The sequence below is a fragment of the Lithobates pipiens genome, unplaced genomic scaffold (genome assembly GCF_037356315.1).
Source record: "Lithobates pipiens isolate NorthernLeopardFrog02 unplaced genomic scaffold, aLitPip1_a1.2 Scaffold_23, whole genome shotgun sequence".
NCBI classification, from domain to species: Eukaryota; Metazoa; Chordata; class Amphibia; order Anura; family Ranidae; genus Lithobates; species Lithobates pipiens.
In genome coordinates this window covers 309650846-309675079 of record NW_027507785.1, presented here as the reverse complement: position 1 = coordinate 309675079, position 24234 = coordinate 309650846, and the positions used below count along the sequence as shown (strand labels likewise).

The window sequence follows — 24234 nt, the reverse complement described above, 5'->3', positions numbered from 1 at the left end:
GAACAGTGACCCATCATTGGTGCCAATGGGAGGAATAGTGTCCCATCATTGGTATTACTGCGAGGAGTAGTGCCCCATCATTGGTATCAGTGGGAGGAATAGTGCCCCATCATTGGTACCAGTGGGAGGAATAGTGCCCCATTATTGGTGTCAGTGGGAAAAATAGTGTCCCATAATTAGTATTAGTGGGAGGAATAGTGCCCCATCATTGGTATCAGTGGGAGGAATAGTGCCCCATCATTGGTATCAGTGGGAGGAATATTGCCCCATCATTGGTATCAGTGGGAGCAAACAATGCAACTTTGGTCTTAGGAGGATGAATAGTATTGGTATTAGTGGGAGGAATAGTGTCCCATCATTAGTATTAGTGGGAGAAGTAGAGTCCCGTCATTGGTGTCAATGGGAAAAATAGTGCCCCATCATTGGTATCAGTGGGAGGAATAGTGCCCCATCATTGGTGTCAGTGGGAGGAACAGTGACCCATCATTGGTGCCAATGGGAGGAATAGTGTCCCATCATTGGTATTACTGCGAGGAGTAGTGCCCCATCATTGGTATCAGTGGGAGGAATAGTGCCCCATCATTGGTACCAGTGGGAGGAATAGTGCCCCATTATTGGTGTCAGTGGGAAAAATAGTGTCCCATAATTAGTATTAGTGGGAGGAATAGTGCCCCATCATTGGTATCAGTGGGAGGAATAGTGCCCCATCATTGGTATCAGTGGGAGGAATATTGCCCCATCATTGGTATCAGTGGGAGGAATAGTGCCCCATCATTGGTATCAGTGGGAGGAATATTGCCCCATCATTGGTATCAGTGGGAAGAATAAAGTTGGCGTTGCACCGATTTACACATAGCGATTGCCGGCAATAGGCTGTGACTTATCATGCAATTTGGCCTGTCAAAAGGCATGAAAAGTCGCTCCAGTGAGAACGGGGGCTGAGGCTGGAAGGTACTTGCTTGGTTATTTTCTGTCCCTGCTTCCTTTAATGGGACTTAGAGCATGCACAGTGTTCCTGCAGTCCCATAGTCATCCTGTGACGTCTGCCCCCCACCCACATTGATAGCTGCTGATCTTCCTTCAGAGTCCCCCCCCCCACTCGGAGATCAGGAGGGGGGGATGCTGTGGTGGTCATGTTACAAATAAATAGGGGCAAAGGCTATTTTGGAAGGTTTTTAGAATGTTTGGTTTGCGGTGCAGAACTAAGGAAGCTTTCAGTCATGTCATTGCAGCTTTCTCCACTAATGTCGTCACTTCTACTTTAACTTTGATGTTTCTAAATCAGAAGCTAATCACCGATCTGTTTTCTTGACAGCAACTGTTCAGTTGTCAGGCTCTAAAGAAGCTGAGCATTCCCGATAATGATCTCTCCAATCTGCCAGCCACCATCTCCAGCTTAGTCAACCTGAAGGAGTTGGATATCAGCAAGAACGGTACGTTGACACTTGTGACATTCATGATATTCTGTGCATGTCGTATAAACCATGAGAAGATGTATGAAATACAGCGAGCCCACAGCAACCAGTCTAGTTTGACTTTTCGGGGGGTTTAGGGCTGTTGTAATAATGATTGGCTGTTATGGGTTTCTGCACTTTTCGTATTGCTCCCGGCTTACAGCATTCAGTTGCCTGTAAACAGATTTGTGTTTTTCACACTGCTGCTGCAAAAAAAAAAAAAGAGAAAAAGGATCCCCTATTGTCTTTTCATAAGTGAAATTCAAACCCCTCTTAATGCGACTATTTATCAATGTTTTCATCCAAGACTTACAGAACTTTCATCCAAGATTCACAGAACTTTCATCCAAGGTTCACAGAACTTTCATCCAAGGTTCACAGAACTTTCATTCCAAGTTGACAAAACTTTCATCCAAGGTTCACACAACGTTCATCCAAGATTGACACAACATTCATTCAGGTCTCACACAACTTTCATCCAAGGTTCATGCAACTTTCATCCAAGGTTCACATGACTTTCATCCAAGGTTCACACAACTTTCATCTAGGACTCACACAACTTTCATCCAAGGTTCATGCAACTTTCATCCAAGTTTCACACAACGTTCAGCCAGGACTCACACGACTTTCATCCAAGGTTCACACAACTTCCATTCAAGGTTCACACAATTTTTATCCAAGGTTCACACGAAAATCCAAGGTTCCCACAACTTTCATCCAAGGTTCACACAACTTTCATCCAGGACTCACACAACTTTCATCCAGGGTTCACATGACTTTCATCCAAGACTCCCACAACTTTCATCCAAGGTTCGCACGACTCTTATCCGAGGTTCACACAACTTTCATCCAGGACTCATACAACATTCCCCCAAGGCTCACACAACTTTCATCTAAGGTTCACACAACTTTCATCCAATGTTCACACAACTTTCATCTGAAGTTCACACAACTTGCATCCAAGGTTCACATGAAAGTCCAAGGTTCCAACAACTTTCATCCAAGGTTCACATAACTTTCATCCAAGACTCACACAACTTTCACCCAAGGTTCACGCAACTTTTATCCAAGGTTCACACAAATTTCATCCAGGACTCACACAACTTTCATCCAAGATTCGCACGACTTTCATTCAAGGTTGACACAACTTTCATCCAAGGTTGACACAACGTTCATCCAAGATTGACACAACATTCATTCAGGTCTCACACAACTTTCATCCAAGGTTCATGCAACTTTCATCCAAGGGTCACATGACTTTCATCCAAGGTTCACACAACTTTCATCTAGGACTCACACAACTTTCATCCAAGGTTCATGCAACTTTCATCCAAGTTTCACACAACGTTCAGCAAGGACTCACACAACTTTCATCCAAGGTTCACACAACTTCCATTCAAGGTTCACACAATTTTTATCCAAGGTTCACACAATTCTTATCCAAGGTTCACACGAAAATCCAAGGTTCCCACAACTTTCATCCAAGGTTCACACAACTTTCATCCAGGACTCACACAACTTTCATCCAGGGTTCACATGACTTTCATCCAAGACTCCCACAACTTTCATCCAAGGTTCGCACGACTCTTATCCAAGGTTCACACAACTTTCATCCAGTACTCATACAACATTCCCCCAAGGCTCACACAACTTTCATCTAAGGTTTACACAACTTTCATCCAATGTTCACACAACTTTCATCCGAAGTTCACACAACTTGCATCCAAGGTTCACATGAAAGTCCAAGGTTCCAACAACTTTCATCCAAGGTTCACATAACTTTCATCCAAGAATCACACAACTTTCACCCAAGGTTCACGCAACTTTTATCCAAGGTTCACACAAATTTCATCCAGGACTCACACAACTTTCATCCAAGATTCGCACGACTTTCATCCACAGTTCACACAACTTTCATCCAAGATTCACACATCTTTCATCCAAGGTTCACTCAACTTTCATCCAAGGTTCACAAAACGTTCATCTAGGACTCACAGAATTTTCATCCAAGGTTCACACGAAAATCCAAGGTTCCCTCAACTTTCATCCAAGGGTCACACACCTTTCACACAAGGTTCACACATTTTTCACATACGTTATGACAACATGTACTGTGACATACTGAAGCAGAGCATGATCCACTACCTTAAGAGACTGGGCCACAGGGCAGTATTCCAACACTGTAACGACCCCAAACACACCTCCAAGGTTACCACTGCCTTGCTAAAGAAGCTGAGGGTAAAGGTGATTGAGTGGCCAAGCATGTCTCCAGACCTAAACCCTATTGGGCATCTGTGGGGCATCCTCAAAAGGAAGGTCTCCAACATCCACCAGCTCTGTGATGTCGTCATGGAGAAGGGGAAGAGGACTCCAGTGGCAACCTCTGAAGCTCTGGTGAACTCCATGCCCAAGAGGGTTAAGGCAGTGCTGGAAAATAATGGTGGCCACACAAAATATTGACACTTTGGGCCCGATTTTGACATTTTCACTTAGGGGTGTACTCACTTTTGTTGCCAACAGTTTAGAGGTTAATGGCTGTGTGGTGAGTTATTTTGAGGGGGCAGCAAATCTACAATATTATACAAGCTGTACACTCACTACTTTACATTGTAGACAAGTGTCATTTCTTCAGTGTTGTCACATGAAAAGATAAAATAAAATATTTACAAAAATGTCAGGGGTGTACTCACTTTTATGAGATACTGTAGCTATACCTGCAAAATGGGCCAGCCTGAAGGGATCTAGAAGGAGTTAATTTTCTGACTAAAATTCCACTTTATGGGAAATCTTTCCAAAGCAACAAGATATTCATTTCTTTAAGTTTTTCAGTGGAGCAGGTGTAAAGATCTCCCTTCACCTCCTCTTCCTGAGATAATTTAAAAATATTGGATTTTCCATCATTTTCTGTACCAGAGACAATGGTTGACAGGATAAATAAAGAAGGAGGGACACAGACTGCAAAAATGTTGTGGTTTTACATACATGTAAAGCAGACCTTGAACCTTGCTTGTTCATTGTGCCCTCCCAGCCCTTAAAAAAATGTGGATAAAAATGCAAGAAAATAAAATGCGGTGGTGGTGGGTCTTATGTCAGATACTTACCTTTCTCAGGCTTCCTCCTGAAGTGTGTCATCCTACTTCCTGCCAAGTCTCGGGGAATGTTGAGTAGTCAACATCTCATTATAAACTGATCGTGCACTGTGCGTCTTCTCGCCAGATTTAGGCTACTCGGCATTCTCAGGGATCTTGTTGGCAGGAGGGTGGCATTACCCCTTACACTACATATCCTTAATATGAAAAAGTGTGGGGTGTAGCAAGATGGTGGTGACGGAACGTCACTTCTGTTACACATTCTGACGGGTAGCCAAATCTGATGAAACAATGGCATGTCATGGGGCGAGGAGTACTTAAAGCAGAAGTTCGAGTGGAATTTAGCGGAGGGCGAGTGAGGAGCAGGGATGGACCAGGCTGACAGTTTCCTGGCTGATCGCTTCTGGTAGAAGTGGTGTGGTTATCAGAGCTGCCGGACGAGGGGTTCCCTGCCCCCCGGGCCGCTTTGATGTGCTGTAAAAAAGCCGCAACCGCTTCTGGCAGAAGCAATCAACCAGGAAACGGTCAGAAGGATTATGCATTTGGAGGACGCAGAGCGGGGATCTCCCGCTGAGACGTGGCTTCTATATGAATAGCTGGCTGATGTCAAAGTCCCATCTCCGGACTGGCATTGGACCAGTATGCTGTCTGTTAGATTCCAGGAGGCAGGACCTCGTTTGACAGTGCGGCTCTTCATATACAAGCCACATTTCAGAGGGAGATCCCGCGCTGTGTCGTCCGGCTGCCCGATTCTCACGATTCCTCCCTGGTGCATTGCTGGACATGGATGACTGATGAGGCTGCACTTTTGGGCAATGATAGACTGCACATATGGGCAATGAGAGGCTGCATGGTACGCTGCACTTGTGGGCAATGGTATGTTGCACTGGTGGGCACTGATAGGCTGCACTGGTGGGAAATGGTATGCTGCACTGATGGCCACTGATAGGCTGCACTGATGGGCACTGAGATCTTACACTGATGGGTTGCACTGATGGGCACTGATGGGCACTGATGGACTGCACTCATGGGGCTGCACTGATGGGCACTGATAAGGCCGCATTGATGGGCACTGATGAGGCTGCACTGATGGGCACTGATAGGCTGTACTGATCAGCTGCACTAATCTGCTGCACTGATGGGCACTAATCAGTTGCACTTATGGGTACTGATACGCTTTATGTTAATATTGTTAAAGTTGTTGTTAATATTTATTTTTGGAACTTAATACTGCATTAAACATTTAACTGTAATTTCATGAGATAATTTACAGGGGGGGTTAGGGGCAGGCAGGGTAGGGGTTGGGTGTGGCAATTATCTCTTAATGCCTGGCTAGTTGCACAGGACTTGAAATTTTGAGCCCTGCTGAAGAGTCTTGAAATCAATGGGGCAGCGCGGCTATACCGCCAGCATAGCTTTGCGGTGGTTTTTAACCCTTTCTCGGCCCCTAGCGGGGGTTAAAACCGTCCCGATAGCGGGCGAATAGTGCTGCTAAAACGACAGTAAAGCAACGCTAAAAATAGCGCCGCTTTACAGCCGGCGTCGCCCCCGCCCCAGTGTGAAAAGGGCCTTATGGAAGCTGCAGCACCGGAACAAATTGAAGGCTGGACATTTTGGCCATTTAGTATAAAAGGATTTCTATTGCAGGGAGCTTGCAGTAGGATTTTTTTTTTTTTTCAACTGACGACGCTTTAACATTTCACTAAGCTTGTGAATGTATTCATGAATGTAATGCTTGGATGATAACATGCATAGAATTAAATATCTTGATGTGATCTTTGTGTGGGGTTTAAAGGGTCTGTGACAGGTTAAATACACAATTTTAAATTATGATTTTATCTTCCGGTAAAGACTTTAATACCGTGTAGGAGGGAGTCCTGAAAATAATGGAAAATCAATTTTTACTGGTTATACTGCTTATTAGGCATTTCCCCAGAATGAACACATCAAGATCTAAACCCAGAATGAACAGGTTACATGTGAGCAGAATCCACACAGTTTCATTGTGAACTCTCAGTGACTTGCTTCTTTTATAGACTCTAGTGCGACCATTCTCAACCTTTTTAACACTGAGGAACCCTTGATATCATTTTCTGGTCTCAGAGAACCCTGCTAAATATGACTATATCTACAACTCATGATACATGAGTGTGATGGTCAGTGGGAAGAATGCTCCTTACACTTATGGACACTGGGAAGAATTACCCCCTACAGATAGCTAAAAATATCAATGGTGTCAGTGGGAACTTATCTGAGAGGCAGAAATTGTTCATTTCTCAAGGAACCCCTAGCAACCTCTGGAGGAACTCTAGGCTTCCATGGAACCTTGATTGAGAAATCCTGCTCTAGTGCGACCATTCTTAACCAGGGTTCCTTGGAACCCGTGCGTTCCTCCTGAAGTTGAGCTAAGGCTGGTTGGCCTCCTGTTTATTGGTACCTGCATATTTCTGGGTACAACATCACGTGGCAGAGTCCCCACTGTGACACCGGTGATCTTTTTCAGTTGTCTTTAGGGGTAGCATTTTAACCACCACTGTAAGCACTCATTTACACTACTGGTGCACTCTGAAGAGTGATCCGCGTTCACATTGCCATTTAGAGGGCATTTGACAGCTGGTGAGGAGGCACCATATTGCCTTCTCACTGCCTGTTTTAACCGCTCGATCTCTACACTAGCATGCTGCAACTGCAGGTGAGCAGCTCCATTCACTTGTTGGGAGCTATCATTTTTGGTGCAGCGTGTGTATGTATGGACTGTTATTTTATATGGATCAATGAAGGTCAGCACAGTGGTGTAGTGGTTAGCACTTTCACCTAGCAGCAATAGGGTTGCTGGTTCAAATCCCGACCACAACACTATCTGCCTGGAGTTTGCATGTTCTCCCTGTGCCTGCGTGGGTTTCCTCCGGTTTCCTCCCACACTCCAAAGACATGCTGGTAGGTTAATTAGACCCTGTCCAAAAAAGAATTGGCCATAATATGTGTATGTGTATGTCAATGTTGTAAGTGTGTCAGGACTCTACAGGTTAAAGGACCGCATAAATAGCTGCAGATGGACACCGGTGGCAAGAAAAAGCGCCCAGAGGCGATTCAGTTCGTATAGGTAGCGCTATATAAGTCATTCATTCATTCAATGAAGGTGATTGTATTGGAGTGCGGACATCTGGACTTTTTTCACTACATATTTCCTGTTGCATGCAGAGCTGGCACCCTCTTTATGTGCAGTGGTGGTGAAACATTGGGGTTGTTACCTTGAGCGGTATACTACTTACCGTATATTGCGTATATGCCCCCACCTACCGCTGAAGTAAAAGGCGTAGCAGCTGGGGATGCTAAACGCACAGCTTAACCTTTGGGTTTTACCACCCCCAACCACTAGTGTGAACGAGCCCTGTGAGGTGCATTCTTCCTACTAGCCAACAATGTAAGGAGCACTCTTCCCACTGACCTCCAAACTATGGAGCATTCTTCCCAATGACCTCCAATGTAAGGGGCATTCCTTCCACTGACCATCAATGTAAGGGGCATTCTTCTCACTGACCATCAATGTAAGGGCCATTCTTCTCACTGACTATCAATGTAAGGGGCATTCTTCTCACTGACCATCAATGTAAGGGCCATTCTTCTCACTGACTATCAATGTAAGGGGCATTCTTCTCACGGACTATTAATGCAAGGGGCATTCTTCTTACTGACCATCAATGTAAGGGGCATTCTTCTCACTGACCATCAATGCAAGGGGCATTCTTCTCACTGACTATTAATGCAAGGGGCATTCTTCTCACTGACCATCAATGTAAGGGGCATTCTTCCCACTTGCCTCCAATGTAAGGGACGTTTTTCCCACTGAAACCCACTGTAAGGGGCATTCTTCTCACGGATCTCCAATGTAAGGAGCATTCTTCCCACTGATCACCGATATAAGGGGCATTCTGCCCATTGACCACCAATGTAAGGAACATTCTTCTCACTGACCTCTAATGTAATGAACATTCTTCCCACTGACCACCAATGAAAGGAGCATTCTTCTCAATGATCCTTGATTAATTAATTTTAGTATGGGTTCCTTGAGACCTGAAAGTTATTTTAAGGGTAATGCTGCTGTCAAAGGGTAGCTTCGTTGCTCCTCCATCCAAAGTGTGCTATTGGCCAGATCACCATGTGGAAATTAAAGGAAACTCATCTTAAAAAAGAATGCAGCCACAACATTTAAATTATTTAAAAGGTAACTATCGTAGGAAACAAAAATAGCAAATGAAAAACAAATATTAAAGTGGATGTAAACCCGATTCATGACATTTGAGCTGGGCACACACAAAAGTGGGTACACCCCTCACATTTTTGTAAATATTTTATTATATCTTTTCATGTGACAACACTGAAGAAATGACACTTTGTGAGTGTACAGCTTGTATAACAGTATACATTTTCTGCCCCCTCAAAATAACTTAACACACAGCCATTAAAGTGGTTGTAAACCAGACAGCGGCACGCAGGCGCACTGAACGCGGCATTCTCAACGACGGAGCTGCCGCGCGTGTTGGCTCCCGTGCGCATTCGGCTTCGCAGAATGACAGCGGCGGAGCTGCGAGACCCCACCAAGAAGATGGATGCGGCGGACTACAGGGGACAGCGGCGACTTCGCTGGCTCCTGTGTCAGGTAAGTGACACATAATGGACTACTATGCGATGCATAGTAGTCCATTATGCTTTGCCTTTGCAGGGAATGAAAGAGGAAGTAAACTCATCAGGGTTTATTTCCTCTTTAATGTCTAAACCGCTGGCAACAAAAGTGAGTACACCCCTAAGTGAAAATGTCAAAATTGGGCCCAATTAGCCATTTTCCATCCCCGGTGTCATGTGACTCCTTAGTGTTACAAGGTCTCAGGTGTGAGTGGGGAGCAGTTGTGTTAAATTTGGTGTTATCTCTTTGGAGTGTGGGAGGAAACCTACGCAGGCACAAGGAGAACATGCAAACTCTGTGCAGGTAGTGTCATGGTTGGGATTTGAACTGATGACCTCAGTGCTAGGTGATAGGTGGATGTGCTAACCACTTACCCACTGTGCTGCTCACCCTTTAGAAGTATCTCTCCAAAAATGACATTTTTGTTGCAGTGGAGGCACTTCTAGTGCAGACTCCTGGGAAAAATAGTGAGCCAATCACACAAGCAGGAAATGGCATTTCTGGGGAGGGTGTTCTGTATACCATCTGTGTAGAGAAGACCTCCATGTTGCCATATTGCATTTTACAGAAAATTCCAGAGCAGCAGAAAAGGAAAAGTGATTTTTTATAAAATTCAATTACAATATGACTTGTGTCACCATTATATATACTATATTATTTTTGATTTGCTATTGCTGGAGTTACCCTTTAAATGAATGTGTGTGCATTATTTTTGGAGAATAAGGATATCATCTAGCGTAATTTTAAGGATTGGTAAGCAGCAATATATTAAACTTTTAATTTTGTTTTGTATCCCGCTTTATGACCTATAGTGTTTTATGAGTACAACTTGTAACGCACACATTGTTCCTTTGGAAATATAATGGTCTAGTACTGAGAGCTCGTATAATGAATTGATCTGCATTTAATTTAGCTGCAGATTTATTCTAAGCTTTGATTGGGCATCCGGAGTCAGTGGTCCGAAGGGAAGATATTTATTCTCGGAATGCACCGAGATCGGCTCCGCCACATCACAGTCTCGGCGATTAAAGGAGAAGTTGACGGAGTGCGGTGGTACGGCCGCGCTCTTTAGCTGTGTCACAAAAATGAATTAATCTGTCCTTCTGTTCTTCCCTGCTCAGCCTCATTTCTCCTCCGCTGCACCATCTACATTTTTATGCGCCTATTTTTAGACAGCGATCAATCCTAACAAAATACTTGTGAAGTCAGAGGGTTTTAGGTTATCTGAGTTCACTGCGACTGCACGTTCATAGATCCTTCCAAGTCGGTGGGATTTCTGTGCACCTGAGAATATAGTGACCCTTTCCAGGGGCCAGAATTTGAATCATGGGGCCCCATAGCCAAATTTTGATTGAGTCCCTCTAACTCTCTCAGGATCAGCTGGCAATGTCAGCTGTGGCAATAGGTGTCATCTTAACATAAAGTATTCCTAAAGAAGGACAGGCAGCATGAGATCTGTCAGCAGGGCCACCATTAGAAATGATGGGGCCTCCCCACCTAACAGTGAGAACACGTTACACAAGCATTATAGTTAAGGTCCTAGTAGCCCACTTTTATTAAAAGAGAAAAAAACAAAAGTCCATCCAGGATTTCCATGCAGTGGTTTCAACTTTAGTCAGTAAACGCAAATTAAAAATACAGGGCCAGTTGGCTCTCTGGTCAGTAGTACCTCTGCTTGTTTTGGTCTCCCAGACCCCTTGCTGTTCACAATCGCTCTCAGCCTTGGTGACAGCATCTTGCTGTTCAGGCCGACATGGCCTCTTGACAGGGTTTTCCCAGTATGACCAGCTTGCACCCAATAGAGTATTCTCTCCAGGCCCCCCTGGACTCACTGACTTCGGCTTCCTTAGTCCCCAGACCCTCGGAACTGACCAGAATTTCCCAGTCCTTGAGCCCAGAATCCCCTTTGCATGGGCTGCAGTCCTCCCCAGGTACTCTGAGCTCTGTCTTCAAACAGCTCCAACTCACATTCCAACTCCCACTCAAACTCCCACCTCCAACTCCCACTGCCCTAATCCAACTCCCTAATAGCATTCCCAACTCCCACTCCCAACTCCCTAATCCAACTCCCAAATACAACACCCAACCCCAACTCCCAAGACCAACTCTCACTCCAACTCTAATCCAACTCTCAAATCCAACTCCCAACTCCAACTCCCAACTCCAACTCCCAACTCCAACTCCCTAATCCAAATCCCAACTCCCTAATCCAACTCCCAACTCCAACTCCCTAATCCAAATCCCAACCCCAACTCCCAAGACCAACTCCCACTCCAATTACCTAATCCAACTCCCTAATCCAACTCCTAAATCCAACTCCCAAATCCAACTCCACAATCCAACTCCACAATCCAACTCCACAATCCAACTCCCTAATCCAAATCCCAACCCCAACTCCCTAATCCAACACCCAACCCCAACTCCCAAGACCAACTCCCACTCCAACTCCCTAATCCAACTCCCTAATCCAACTCCCAAATCCAACTCCCAAATCAAACTCCCTAATCAAACTCCCAACCCCAACTCCCAACTCCAACTCCCAAATCCAACTCCCTAATCAAACTCCCAACCCCAACTCCAACTCCCAACTCCAACTCCCTAATCCAACTCCCTAATCCAACTCCCTAATCCAACATCCAACCCAAACTCCCATTCCAACTCCCTAATCCAACTCCCAACTCCAACTCCCTAATCCAACTCCATAATCCAACTAAGGAGTTGGATTAGGGAGGTGGGAGTTGAAGGTTGGAGTTGGGAAGCTGGGAAGAGATGATTACCTTGTGAGATCGGTTTAATACTCAGTACTTTACAAGCAATCTGAAATTCCGGCAAGATCCAACTCCCTAATCCAACTCCCTAATCAAACTCCCAACCCCAACTCCAACTCCCTAATCCAACTCCCAACTCCAACTCCCTAATCCAAATCCCAACCCCAACTCCCAACTCCCTAATCCAACACCCAACCCCAACTCCCAAGACCAACTCCCACTCCAACTCCCTAATTCAACTCCCAAATCCAACTCCCAAATCCAACTCCCAAATCCACAAATCCAACTCCCTAATCAAACTCCCAACTCCAACTCCCAACTCCAACTCCCTAATCCAACTCCCTAATCCAACTCCCTAATCCAACTCCCAACTCCCTAATCCAACTCCATAATCTAACTAAGGAGTTGGATTAAGCCGCGTACACATGGACGGACTGTCTGGCCAACTAAGTCCGTCAGACAATCCGACGGACAGTCCATCCTACTTTCGAATGAACGGACTTGACCACACACGATGAACAAACACTCCGTTGAAAGCTTGCGCGATGACGTGTACAGCACGTACGACGGGACTAGAAATCGGAAGTTCAATACACAGCAATGCAACCTTCCGCCGTGTAAATCCTTTCTGAGCATGCGCTATACTTAGTCCGTCCAACTAGCCTACTCACGAGCGGACTGTCCGCTGAAACCAAAGTTGGACGGACAATATTACGGAAATTCCGAAAGACTTAGTCCGCCAGACTGCACGCTGAAAAAGTCCGCTGAAGCCCACACACGGGCGGACTGTCCGCTGAAATGTGTTTCGGCGGACTAAGTTGGACAGACAGTCCGCCCGTGTGTACGCGGCTTTAGAGAGGTGGGAGTTGAAGGTTGGAGTTGGAAAGCTGGGAATAGTTGATTACCTTGTGAGATCGGTTTAATACTCAGTACTTTACAAGCAATCTGAAATTCTGGCAAGATCAATAAGTACTTTATGTGCTTTTTATGCAAAAACTATATGTACATTAGTTACTTGAAAACATAAATCTAATGCAGCCACCACATCTAGGGACTGGTAAACTGCAACATATTTCATGTTTGTTTTTTGTGTTTAGTCACCTTTAACTCTGCAAAATGTGTTTTAGGAGCATTATAGAATGGTTGTTGTTTTACTGTGATATTTTATTGCTAATCTATATTATTGATTTATTTTCTAGGTATACAAGAATTCCCCGACACAATAAAATGCTGTAAATGTTTAACAATAGTTGAAGCCAGTGTCAATCCCATATCAAAGTAAGTGATTTGCGTAAAAAGAAAATAAAGTGTATTAGTAGCAAGATTTGTTTTATCTTGTGTTTATGTGTTGTGTAAGATTGTTATACTATGAAGTGAACCTGTGCCTATAGCAAAGCTACGCTGCATCTGAGCACCACAAACCAAAAACGCTGTTTAATTCAATTGTATTATTTACTGTATAGCAATTTCCCCATCTATCCATTTATGTCTCCATGCTTTAAACTACACTTTAAACTACACCCCCCCCCCCCCTAGAGTTTGTGTCCATCTTGAGTAAGGGGGGATGATTCAGGTAGTATTTACTTCCAGAAAACCATCTGCCCTTAGCTCAGGCATGCAGACAGGAGAATGTGTGAACAGAAAACCCCTCTTCTGCTCCTTAAAGCGGACCTTCAATAATTTTTTCAGCTTTCTATCTAAAAATATCTTAAATCTTCTGCCCTTGTTGTTTTAACATTGGATAGTAAAACATTTTTTTTTCTTCCGGTAAATACCTTATATGGATCACTTCCTGTTTCTTGTTTGTTCATTAGCCTAGGTTTATGACATCATGCACAGCTCTCTCTCTCTCTTTCACTCTGTGAGAGTTTGCCAGGAAGGGAAGGGGGGAGGAGTCATAAAAGGGACAATGAGAGCTGCAGAGCTGGAGGTGTGCCTCTGTGTGTCTGTGTAAATCCAGGAAGTGAACAGACAGCAGCTTCAGCTGCCCACAGTTAAAATGGCTGCAGCCAGACTCAGTGGAGGGAGATCTCTGCAGCATATTTGGCAGGTACAGAATCTCAGTACAGGGGGTCCCCGAGTTACAAACAAGATAGGGACTGTAGATTTGTTCTTAAGTTGAATCTGTTTGTAAGTCGGAACAGGTACATTTTTTAAGTGTAGCTCCAGCCAAAAAATCTATTTTTAAGCTTTTTGGATAACATAGGGAAGGGTTATCACCCCTGTAACATTTAACTGTCTGTGCCCCTGTACAGAAGATTTCACCTCACTTTCTGTCCCAATGATAATTGGATTTTGAAAATTTTGGGCTGTTAGGGAAACAAGGATTGGTGATAAAGCTTCAGTGGAGACACCTTTTTCCCGTATTAACTCTTACAGGAGAGAATTTCCCTTCCTAGAGGTAGATTTCTTCTTACTTCCTGTTGTCTCCCTCCGTTTGTAAGTAGGAGTCGTTTGTAAGTTGGATGTGTGTAAGTAGGGGACCCTCTGTATAGATAAAATAATATGGAAAGTGATTGGTGGGAAGCTTCAGAATGGCAAAGATGTTTTTATTGCAATTTGTGCGAGAGGACTGCTGCTCCTCTTTAAGACTCCTGGGTTGTATGATATAATTTGCATAGGCAAGAAACCAGGAAATAACAGTAGAAACGTAAAAAATAAAACAGTTCAAAACCAATAAATATGATATACTTTCCTATCTATTTACTAATGCGGGAAGCATAAGGATTTAAAATAGTCAGTTGGACCTGCCTTTTTACTCACCAGCCAATGGCCATGACTTAAAGTGGAGGGCCACCCTGAAAAAAGAAATACATTAAAAATTAGAAAAAAATCAGGAAAAAAAATGAAAAACAATTTTTTTTTTAACTTACTAGAAATGCCTGTTACTAGGCACATCGTCCTAATCTGCCTCTTCCTCCCAGTTACGTGTGGGTGACCCCGCCCCCTCTGATGTAACGGAAACCTGCGTTACATCAGAGGGGGCGGGGTCACCCACACGTCACTGGGGAACCCCTGGCTTCCCTCTCCAGCGTCAGAGGGGCGGGGTCAGGTGACGGGTGGCCCCGCCCTCCTAATATAAGAAACGTCAGCGCTGGGCTCTGCAGTGTCTCCGGAGTCGAGACAGAAGACGGATGTATGGACAGCGCTGGCCTGAGAGATCCCCCGTCGCTGGATATGATCCTCCATCGCTGGACCCCGGAGATTCGTCGCTGGATAGCAAGAGTGGATTAGCACCGCTGGAATCTTTTTTTTATTTTTTTTATTTTTATTAAAGGAATTTTTCAAAAGTGTGTTTGTCTTATTTAAACATTTTTACACTTTCTTTGTGAAATGGTAGGGGTACTTTTGTACCCCCTTACCATTTCAACCAGGGGGGGGCGGGATCTGGGGGTCCCCTTGTCCCTCATCAACATGGGGACAAGGTGCTTTGAGGGGTCACAGACCCCCAAAGCATCCTCCCAATGTTGAGGGTATGTGGCCTGGTACGGTTCAGGAGGGAGGGGGGGCTGCTCTCTCGTCCCTCCCTCTTTTCCTGCGGCCTGCCAGGTTGCGTGCTCGGATAAAGGGTCTGATATGGATTTTTAGGGGGACCCCCACGTCAATTTTTTTTTTTTTATTTGATGCGGGGTTCCCCTCAATATCCATATCAGACCTGAAGGGTCTGGTATGGATATTTAGGGGGACCCCCACGTCAATTTTTTTTTAAAATTTGACACGGGGTTCCCCTTAATATCCATGTCAGACCTGAAGGGCCTGATAATTGAATTTAGGGGAACCCCCACGCTTTTTTTTTTTTTTTATCAATGAATGAATGAATTGTCGGCTAATACAGAGAGCACTCATTGAGTGTTCTCTGTATTACGGGGAGCCGACAATTTAGCCGCAAGTGATTTTAAAAGACTTTTTTTCCTGCACAAATGACACTTTGTGCAGGGACAGTTCTAAGCACCAGAAACATGCGCCCCTTCACAGGCATACTATAGATACCCCCCAGCTACGAAATTTAAAGGAATATTACACTTTTATTGTTTCACTTTAATCATTATTAAAATCACTGCTCCTGAAAAAACGGCCGTTTTTAAAACTTTTTTTTGCATTGATCCATGTCCCCTGGGGCAGGACCCGGGTCCCCAAACACTTTTTAGGACAGTAATCTGCATATTACCCTTTAAAATTAGCACTTTAGATTTCTCCCATAGACTTGTATAGGGTGTTCCGGCTTTTTGAATTTGCTGCGAACAGCCCAAATTGTTCACTGTTCGCATAACAGGCAAACAGGCAATGTTCGAGTCGAACATGAGTTCGACTCGAACTCGAAGCTCATCCCTATTCAACATTACAAAACACGCTGTTCTTCAACAATACCATCTTCCCTTCCATGGTGATGGCATTAAGGTGTTGGGCATTTTCCTGACACTCATTAGAGCTGAGGAAGTGGATTGGAGAAGCTTTAGAATGTCTTCAACATTACAGAGCAAATTCAGTTGAATATGAGTAACTACTACTAGATATACTGTGACCTAATATCTCCTTGTGTGACACTCAGGTTCGGTGAATAAAGGGTATACAGGTGGGTTCCTCCGCATCTGCTCCTGAGAGTCCTGGCAAGGGATGGTGTCCTGCCCGACTCCTGCAATAGCTCAAAAAAGAAAAGGGGTGATCCCTGATGCAGCACATGTGAGAATTCCTATGGAGGTGAACAGAGTGGCAACCTCAGCCTCCAACGTGTCTCGCTCTGCCCTCTGGGCTTAGTCATGGGCATGGGTGGTGCGTCCATAAAGGGCACAGGAGCGCTACCCCCCCTCTCCTGTCACTCGCTTTCTGACATAGATAGATTCATGCATTGCATTGCATGAATCTATCTATGGTCGCCGCTGCCGCACCCTATTCATTAGCCTGGCCCCTTGTCAGGCACCGGGCATGTGAATTACAGTGGCAGGGTTTCTTTGGAAGCGCCTGATTAGAGCCATAGGCTCTAATAGGCTTCCTGATTAGAGCGTTTGATAGGCACAGTGGCAGCGTTTGATGGCACAGTGGCTGCAATCGATGGTGCAGTGGCAGCAATCGATGGCACAGTGGCTGCGTTTGATGGCAAAGTGGCTACGTTTGATAGAAAAGTGGCAGGGTTTGATGTTTTCTTTTATTTTTTTTAATGTTTTAAGTTTGTTTGCTCCCCCCCAAAAATTTTTAGCACCAGCCTCCACTGGTCATGGGGATCAATGAGATGTGGACTTGGATAAATGAGAATCACAGATAACATGCAGAATTACTGACACCAAGCATGGGATTATATAGATAGAACATGGTGGTTCCACAAATTCCATACCTCCAATCCTGTTCTTGGACTATCAATATCTGCCTTGACACATTCCATGGTGATTGGATTAAGGCGTCTGTGCTAGCTGTGTGGATATAAATCCTGGGATATTCTCCTGACACTCAGAACTGAAGACGTGGCTTAGATAAGCTAGGGCTAAGTCTTAAACATTACAGAACATCCTGTTCTTCAACAGAAATATCTGCATTCCCATGATGATTTTGGTTCTACTTGGTTGATGTGAAGTGGAAGAACACATTCTTGCTTCTTATATCCCCTGGTACATGGCCGTCTTTAAGGCAGGGCAAAAGGGGCAGCTGCCCTGGGCCCGGTCGTTGTGGGGCCCAAAACAGCTGCCTTATACTTGCCAACTATCCAGGTTTAAATTCCCTTGTCCCTTGAAGTTTTATTCCTGTGCTGTGTCCTAAAATCTGTGTGAAGTGCTGGTACTAATGCTGCCCAGCTCTGCCCTATTGTTGTTTGCAAGTGACTCACCTGCAGACCTGTGTTTACATGTAAATAACCAGCATTCATATGTAAATAGCGGCAACAATACTAAGTAAATAGTTGCGGCTGGTGGCATTGATATGTAAATAAAGGTGGCATTCCTATGGATATCGTGCTCCCCTGCTGTGAGGAGGTGATGTGCTGTAACCTCTAGCAACTAATCAGTGAGCCGTAACATGTGCTGTAACCTCTAGCAACTAGTAGTAAGCGGTAATGATATGCTGTAACTGCTGGCAACCAATCCCAATTGCTGCCTGATCTGATACAGAAAACTGATTTTAGGTCTAGCTGGTATTTATTGTATGTCTCAGAGTAGGTGGAGAGGGAAATTGCATGGGGGGGGGGGGGGGGGGGCAAGAAAAATCTTGCCCAGGGCCCAATCTATATTAAAGACAGCCCTGCCCTGGTACCATCCAATAGCCAAGGTCATCACAAAACCAGAATATAGTGTGGTGCTTCTCTAGTGGATTGTCCATGGAGAGAAGAATGGGGTTTCCAAGAGATAAGAAACCACAGAATGGTTAATCACATTGAAGCATCATTGATCATCATTGATCAATCAGTTTTGGTTGGAATTTCTCATCTACTCAGAATTTCCAGAAATATCTTCCTTTGTCTAGTGGTCTCCAAAGTGTGACCCTTTGCTTGCCTTTATCTGGCCCTTGGGGCACTTTTCCTTCCACTGATATGAGGCACTAATCCTTTTTCTATCACCAACAACGAGGCACCATTTCCCCTAGTGACATCAACATCAGGACACTATTTCTTCCACTGACACCAATGATGAAGCACTATCCCTCCCACTCACACTAGTGATGGGGCATAATTCCTTCCGCTATTACCAATGATGGGACACTATTTCTTCCACTGACACCAATGATGGGGCACTACTTTTTTCTCTGACACCAATGATGCACTATTCCTCTCCACTGATACTAATAATGGGGCACTATTCCTCCCATTGACACCAATGATGGGACATTATTCCTCTCACTGACACAAATGATGGGACATTATTCCTCTCACTGACACAAATGATGGGACATTATTCCTCTCACTGATACCAATGGTGGGACATAATTCCTCTCACTGATACCAACGAAGAGCATTTCTCCTACCTCCAATACTAATGATGGGGCACCTTTCTTGCTCCTACTGACCCGAAGTGAGACATGTTCTCTACTCTCACTGACTACAGTACCTCCCAAAGTATGAAGGAGAGTAAACTGGCCCTTTGTTTAGAAAGTTTGGAGTCCTCTGTTTTTAGCCATTTGCAGATGTACTGGAGATTTGTTGCCTGTAATGGACATATTGGTTGGTTCCCAACAACTGGGGAACAGCAACTCCCATCATGCACAGCCAGACTTTGGGGCTTTACGTTCTTTAAAGTTGACCTCCAGTCTCCCCCTCAGTCTTGCCTAGTTCCACAGGCTCCACTCCAATACTGAAATTACTTACTTTGATTTCACTGCCCACTCTGAGCTTTTTACAACGTGCATTAGAGCCTGCATCAAGTCAGCCCCGCCTCATTTCCTGCCCGGAAGACGTCCGGCACCTTCTAGCCCTTTCCTCCCTAGTATGACTATGCAGCTCTTTTTAAGTATTACTTAGGATGGTCTGCATGCAAATACATACAGTTTGGCTAACATAGGTGTGCGCAGCCTACTGCATTAGGGTGTGCACCCTCAAAGCTCAAATGCACATGCATGTGTGTGTGTGTATATATAAATATGCACACACACAGAGAACCAGTGTGAATGAGTCCTTTTATTTTTTTTTTATTTGTTGCAATTAAAAAAATATATATATATATATTCCCACAATGCTTTTGGGGTGTGGGGGGCTTTTGGGAGATATCAGGGGTCTAAATAGCTGCTGGAGGGAGAGGAGGGAAGCCAGCGGTGCTGTGAGGGGGGCCAGACACTAAGGCCGTGTACGCACGAGCGTTTTTTCCGTTGGAATAAACTCTGAAGGTTTCTCAGACGGAATTCCACTCAAGCTGTCTTGCATACACACCAAAGTCCAATCGTCAAGAACATGGTGACGTACAAACACGTACGACGGAACTAGAAAAATAAAGTTCAATAGCCAGTAGCCAATAGCTTCCGTCTTGTACTTGCTTCAGAGCATGCGTCATTCTTGGTACGTCCGAACAGCATACAGATGAGCAGTTTTCACGAATAGGAATTGGTTCCGTCTGAAAAATTTAGAACATGTTCTCTTTCTAGGTCCGTCAGAATTTTCGACATAAAAAGTCAGATGGGGCATACACACGATCGGAATATACGAGGAAAAGCTTCCGTCTGACTTTTTCTATCCGAAATTCCGCCTGTGTGTACACAGCATTATGCTAATACACACGGGGTGATTAGGGTGTGCCCAGGCACACCCGGCACACCCTGTGCACATGCCTATGTTGCCTAAAAATGACCAGTTCAGACTGATATCCACTCATCAAGGTATTTTGATATTTGCATAACTCCTCCCAAGAGCCAGACCACTGGGGGGGGTGGAGGGATCTTGAGAGGAGTACAGAGGTAGGGTGATGTTTTTTTTTTTTTTAGGAGGCTATGTACAATACCCTGTCACTCCCTTCCAACAGTCATGATCTGCCTACATTGCACATAGGGCTCTTTCACACGGGGCAGATCCATGATGATCCACCCCGTGGACATCCGCTTGGTCAGCAGGGATTGCTCCATCGATCCCCACTGAGCAGGAAGATGACAGGTCTGTCTCTGCACTCTGCGCAGGGACAGACCTGTCAGAGCGCCGCTCTCCCCTATGGGAGATCGGATGACGACGGACCTCAGAGTCCGTCATCATCCGATCCTCAGACGGATGGAAAAGTAGGTTTTTCCTCCGTCACACTTTTTCGGATCGGAGCGGGTCGGATGCCAGCGGTCTATAGAGGTCTATGGAGCATCCGTTCAGGTCCGCCTAAAAAACTGACATGCGGACCCGAACGGATCGGTCGTGTGAAAGAGGCCATAGAAACACAGAGACCCAGTTATGACAGCTGAGTCTAAAATAAGGTATGTAATGAAAACAGAAATATTTTATAAAAAAAAAAAAAATTTAATTTGCATGTTGATGGGGGGAGGGGGGACCAGGGAAAGCAGAAAAAGCAGATTAAACTTCAGCTTCACCCGCTGGAGGTCTGTTAGTTATTTGGATCCATTTTTTAAGCCAGGTAGCCAACACATAAACAATTTTATTGTCTTTGAGACAAGCTATTTATGAAGCAGGTTCCTATGTTAACCTCACAGATAAATAGCGCAATCTTTAATATGAGCTATTTTTATCCAGCGCGGCCTGTCAGGGTAATATACACTAGATTGATGTGGCTCTTGGAAGGTGCGGCCCGTCCCTCTCTTCCTTCTAGATACGATCCCGCCTCGATCGTACCAACAGGGATGTTGTGTTCTATTTATAGAGCTCTCTAGGCTCACATCTGTTCCATCGGATGCCGTGTTTATTTCGTCTTTAATTACATGTACGGCTGTGCTTAGATCTGTGACATGGAATGAACCTTATAATTACTGCAGGCATTATATGTGATGGAACAGCGTTTCCCAAAGTGATCCATTTACCACCGATGCTTTATCTCAGCATCCTCATTCTGGGTGGCGCACAGCGGGGCATGGCGGCTAAAGTCTCGCACAAACGGTCGGATTTTAGGCCAAAAGTCTGTAAACACACAGTTCCGGTCGGAAAATCCGATCGTGTGTACGAGGCTTTAGAGGGTGCTGGATGGACTGTTTGTTTCCATTTGGTCTAAATAAATAAAATGGGGCAGAGCAGATGAACCACCTATTCTTTTCTCTGCCATCACCTTTCTATATTTCTAAGCCCTTGTACACATGGTTGGAGATTCCGACAACCAAATCCGTCGGAGTAATTCCGGAAGAGGTCCGGAAGTGATGTTGCATACACACGGTCAGACTAAGTTGTCGGAAAATCCGATTGTACATAACGTGATGACGTTATTTCGTTATGACGGGACTATGTACAGGCTAGTAGCCAATAGCTTTGGTCTAGGAATTTGATCTGAGCATGCGTGGCACTTTGTCCGTCGGAGTAGGCTACACATGATCGGAGTATGTCTGATAGGAGCATTTTGCCAGAAAATTTTACCGGCAAGTTGGAAAACTTGGTCCGTCGGATATTCCGATGGAAACAGTCCGATGCAGACCACACACAGTCGGAATATCTGACAAAACGGTCCGATAGGAAACATTCCGACGGAATCTCCGACCGTGTGTACAAGGGCTAACACATTCTGTATTAAGATGACAACGATGCCATTAAACAGTACAATTAGTGTTGTCACTCTAGGACAACGTGTCAAGTGTGTCAGGCTCCGTTCACACAATGGCATTCCGGATCGCGGGCAGAATCGCGGTGCGCTGGCAGGGCATCAGGAAAAGTCATGCCAGCAGCTTCTTTGGAGCGGTGAAGGAGTGGTGTGTTTACCGCTCCTCCACCACTGCTCCCCATTGAAATCAATGGGGCAGCGCGGCTATTCCGCCGGAAAAACGTGCCATTGTGGGCGGTTTTAACCCTTTTTCAGCTGCTAGCGGGGAGTAAAAGCGCAACGCTAGTGGCCGAAATGTGATGCTATGGGGCGGCACAGTGTGAAAGGATATATGCATATAAACTTTTTGCCAAAATATAAAGGATTCCGGTTGCACTGTGGGTTAGCTAAAGCGACAGCGCCACAGGCAGTGCCTGCTTTTCTGGCTCTGCTTGTTATATACTTCTTACTGAACTGTCCAATAAGGGGTGAATAGTCGCAAAACGCGGTATGTACTTGCGATCCCCGTTACTTTCAATGGCATTCATATCATGCTGCGATTTTGCCGCAATTTTCACCCGAAGAATCATGGTAAAATTGCACAAACAGAGTCGTGGGACACCTGTCGCCCAAAAAAAGTTCCGGGACTTCTTTTGGGCAACAGGCGTACCACAAATCTGTTTGCGCAATTTTGCCGTGATTTGTCGGGGCGCCAACAGTGGCAAAATCGTGCCGCAATTTGGGTGGCTTTGAAATTAAAGGGGATCGGAACGCCGTCCTGCGTTTTGTGGGCCGACTTGGAATTGCGGGCAGAATCGCGGCGAATCCGCCCACGATCCAGAACGCCATTGTGTGAATGGAGCCTTACTGGCAGGATCACCAGGTAAAAGAAAGGAAAAAAAGCTTGAATAAACAAAACTAAAAAAATAAAATAAATAAACAAAACGAATGTAGCCACCACATCTAAGGGACTGGTAAGCTGCGATAAATTACATTTTGCTTTTAGGTTTATATATACTTTAAATCACTGTGCTTCTTCTAGTGGTTGGCTCCTGTCAAAAGATATATACTAGATTAGCAACATCAGTGACAACTAGCACCAGAAGGCAGCAGACGGAGCATAGAGATTGGAAGGAAGCTATAATGGTTTTGGGTCTGCTTTATTTTAGCTGTCTTTAGGTGTATCATTTTTTAAACTGTTGCTTAATATTTTTTTGGACATTATAAAAATCTTTAGTGTACATATAAACTTTTAGCCAAAATATAAAGGATCCTGGTTGCACTGTGGGTTAGCTAAAGGGACTGCGCCTCAGGCAGTGCCTGCTTTTCTGGCTCTGCTTGTTATATACTTCTTACTGAACTGTCCAATAAGGGGGGAGTTCAGGGCCGTCTTTAATATTAATTGGACCCTGGGCAAAAATTTTCTTGCTCCCCTCCCATGCAATTTCACTCTCCACCTGCTCTGAGACATACAATAAATAGCAGCTAGACTTAAAATCAGTTTACTATATCAGATCAGGCAGCAAATGTGATTGGTTGCCAGCGGTTACAGCATATCATTACTGCTTACTGACTGGTTGCTATAGGTTATAGCACACATTACGGGTCACTGATTAGTTGCTAGAGGTTACAGCAAATTATTTCTGCTTGTTAATTGGTTGCTAGAGATTACTGTACAGTAATACTGCTCACTGGTTGGTTGCTAGAGGTTACAGCACATCATCTCCTCACTGCAGGGGGGGCATGATATACATATGAATGCCGCCTTTATTTACATATCAATGCCGCCGGCCACAGCTATTTACTTATGAATGCCGTTGCACGACCACGCAATTGTCAGTTAAAGCGACGCAGTGCCGAATCGCAAAAAGTGCTCTGGTCTTTGGCCAGCCAAATGGTCTGCGGCTGAAGTGGTTAAGGGGGTAAAACCTTCGGGGGCTGAAGTGGTTAAAAATGAGGGTTTATTATCACGTTAAGTCCTGTGTTAAAATTATACCTTGAGCTTTTGAGATCTGTAAACAACTGGCTGTATAAAGATTTAGATGTAAATATAATAATACTTTACCAACTTTATTGACAAGCATGCAATACATCAATATGTGACTCTTGCGATGC

The 24234-nt window shown here is 44.7% G+C and overlaps 1 protein-coding gene across 5 annotated transcripts in view; it reads left to right on the top strand.

The window, feature by feature from the left end:
• Nucleotides 1-24234, top strand: part of LRRC7 (leucine rich repeat containing 7) — a 525647-nt gene that overhangs the window by 281231 nt on the left and 220182 nt on the right. For all 5 annotated transcript variants that reach the window (XM_077450492.1, XM_077450494.1, XM_077450490.1 and 2 more), the window contains 2 exons: nucleotides 1316-1433; nucleotides 13195-13273. In XM_077450492.1, the coding sequence (XP_077306618.1) occupies nucleotides 1316-1433; nucleotides 13195-13273 (197 nt within the window). The remainder of the gene's footprint in view (nucleotides 1-1315; nucleotides 1434-13194; nucleotides 13274-24234) is intronic.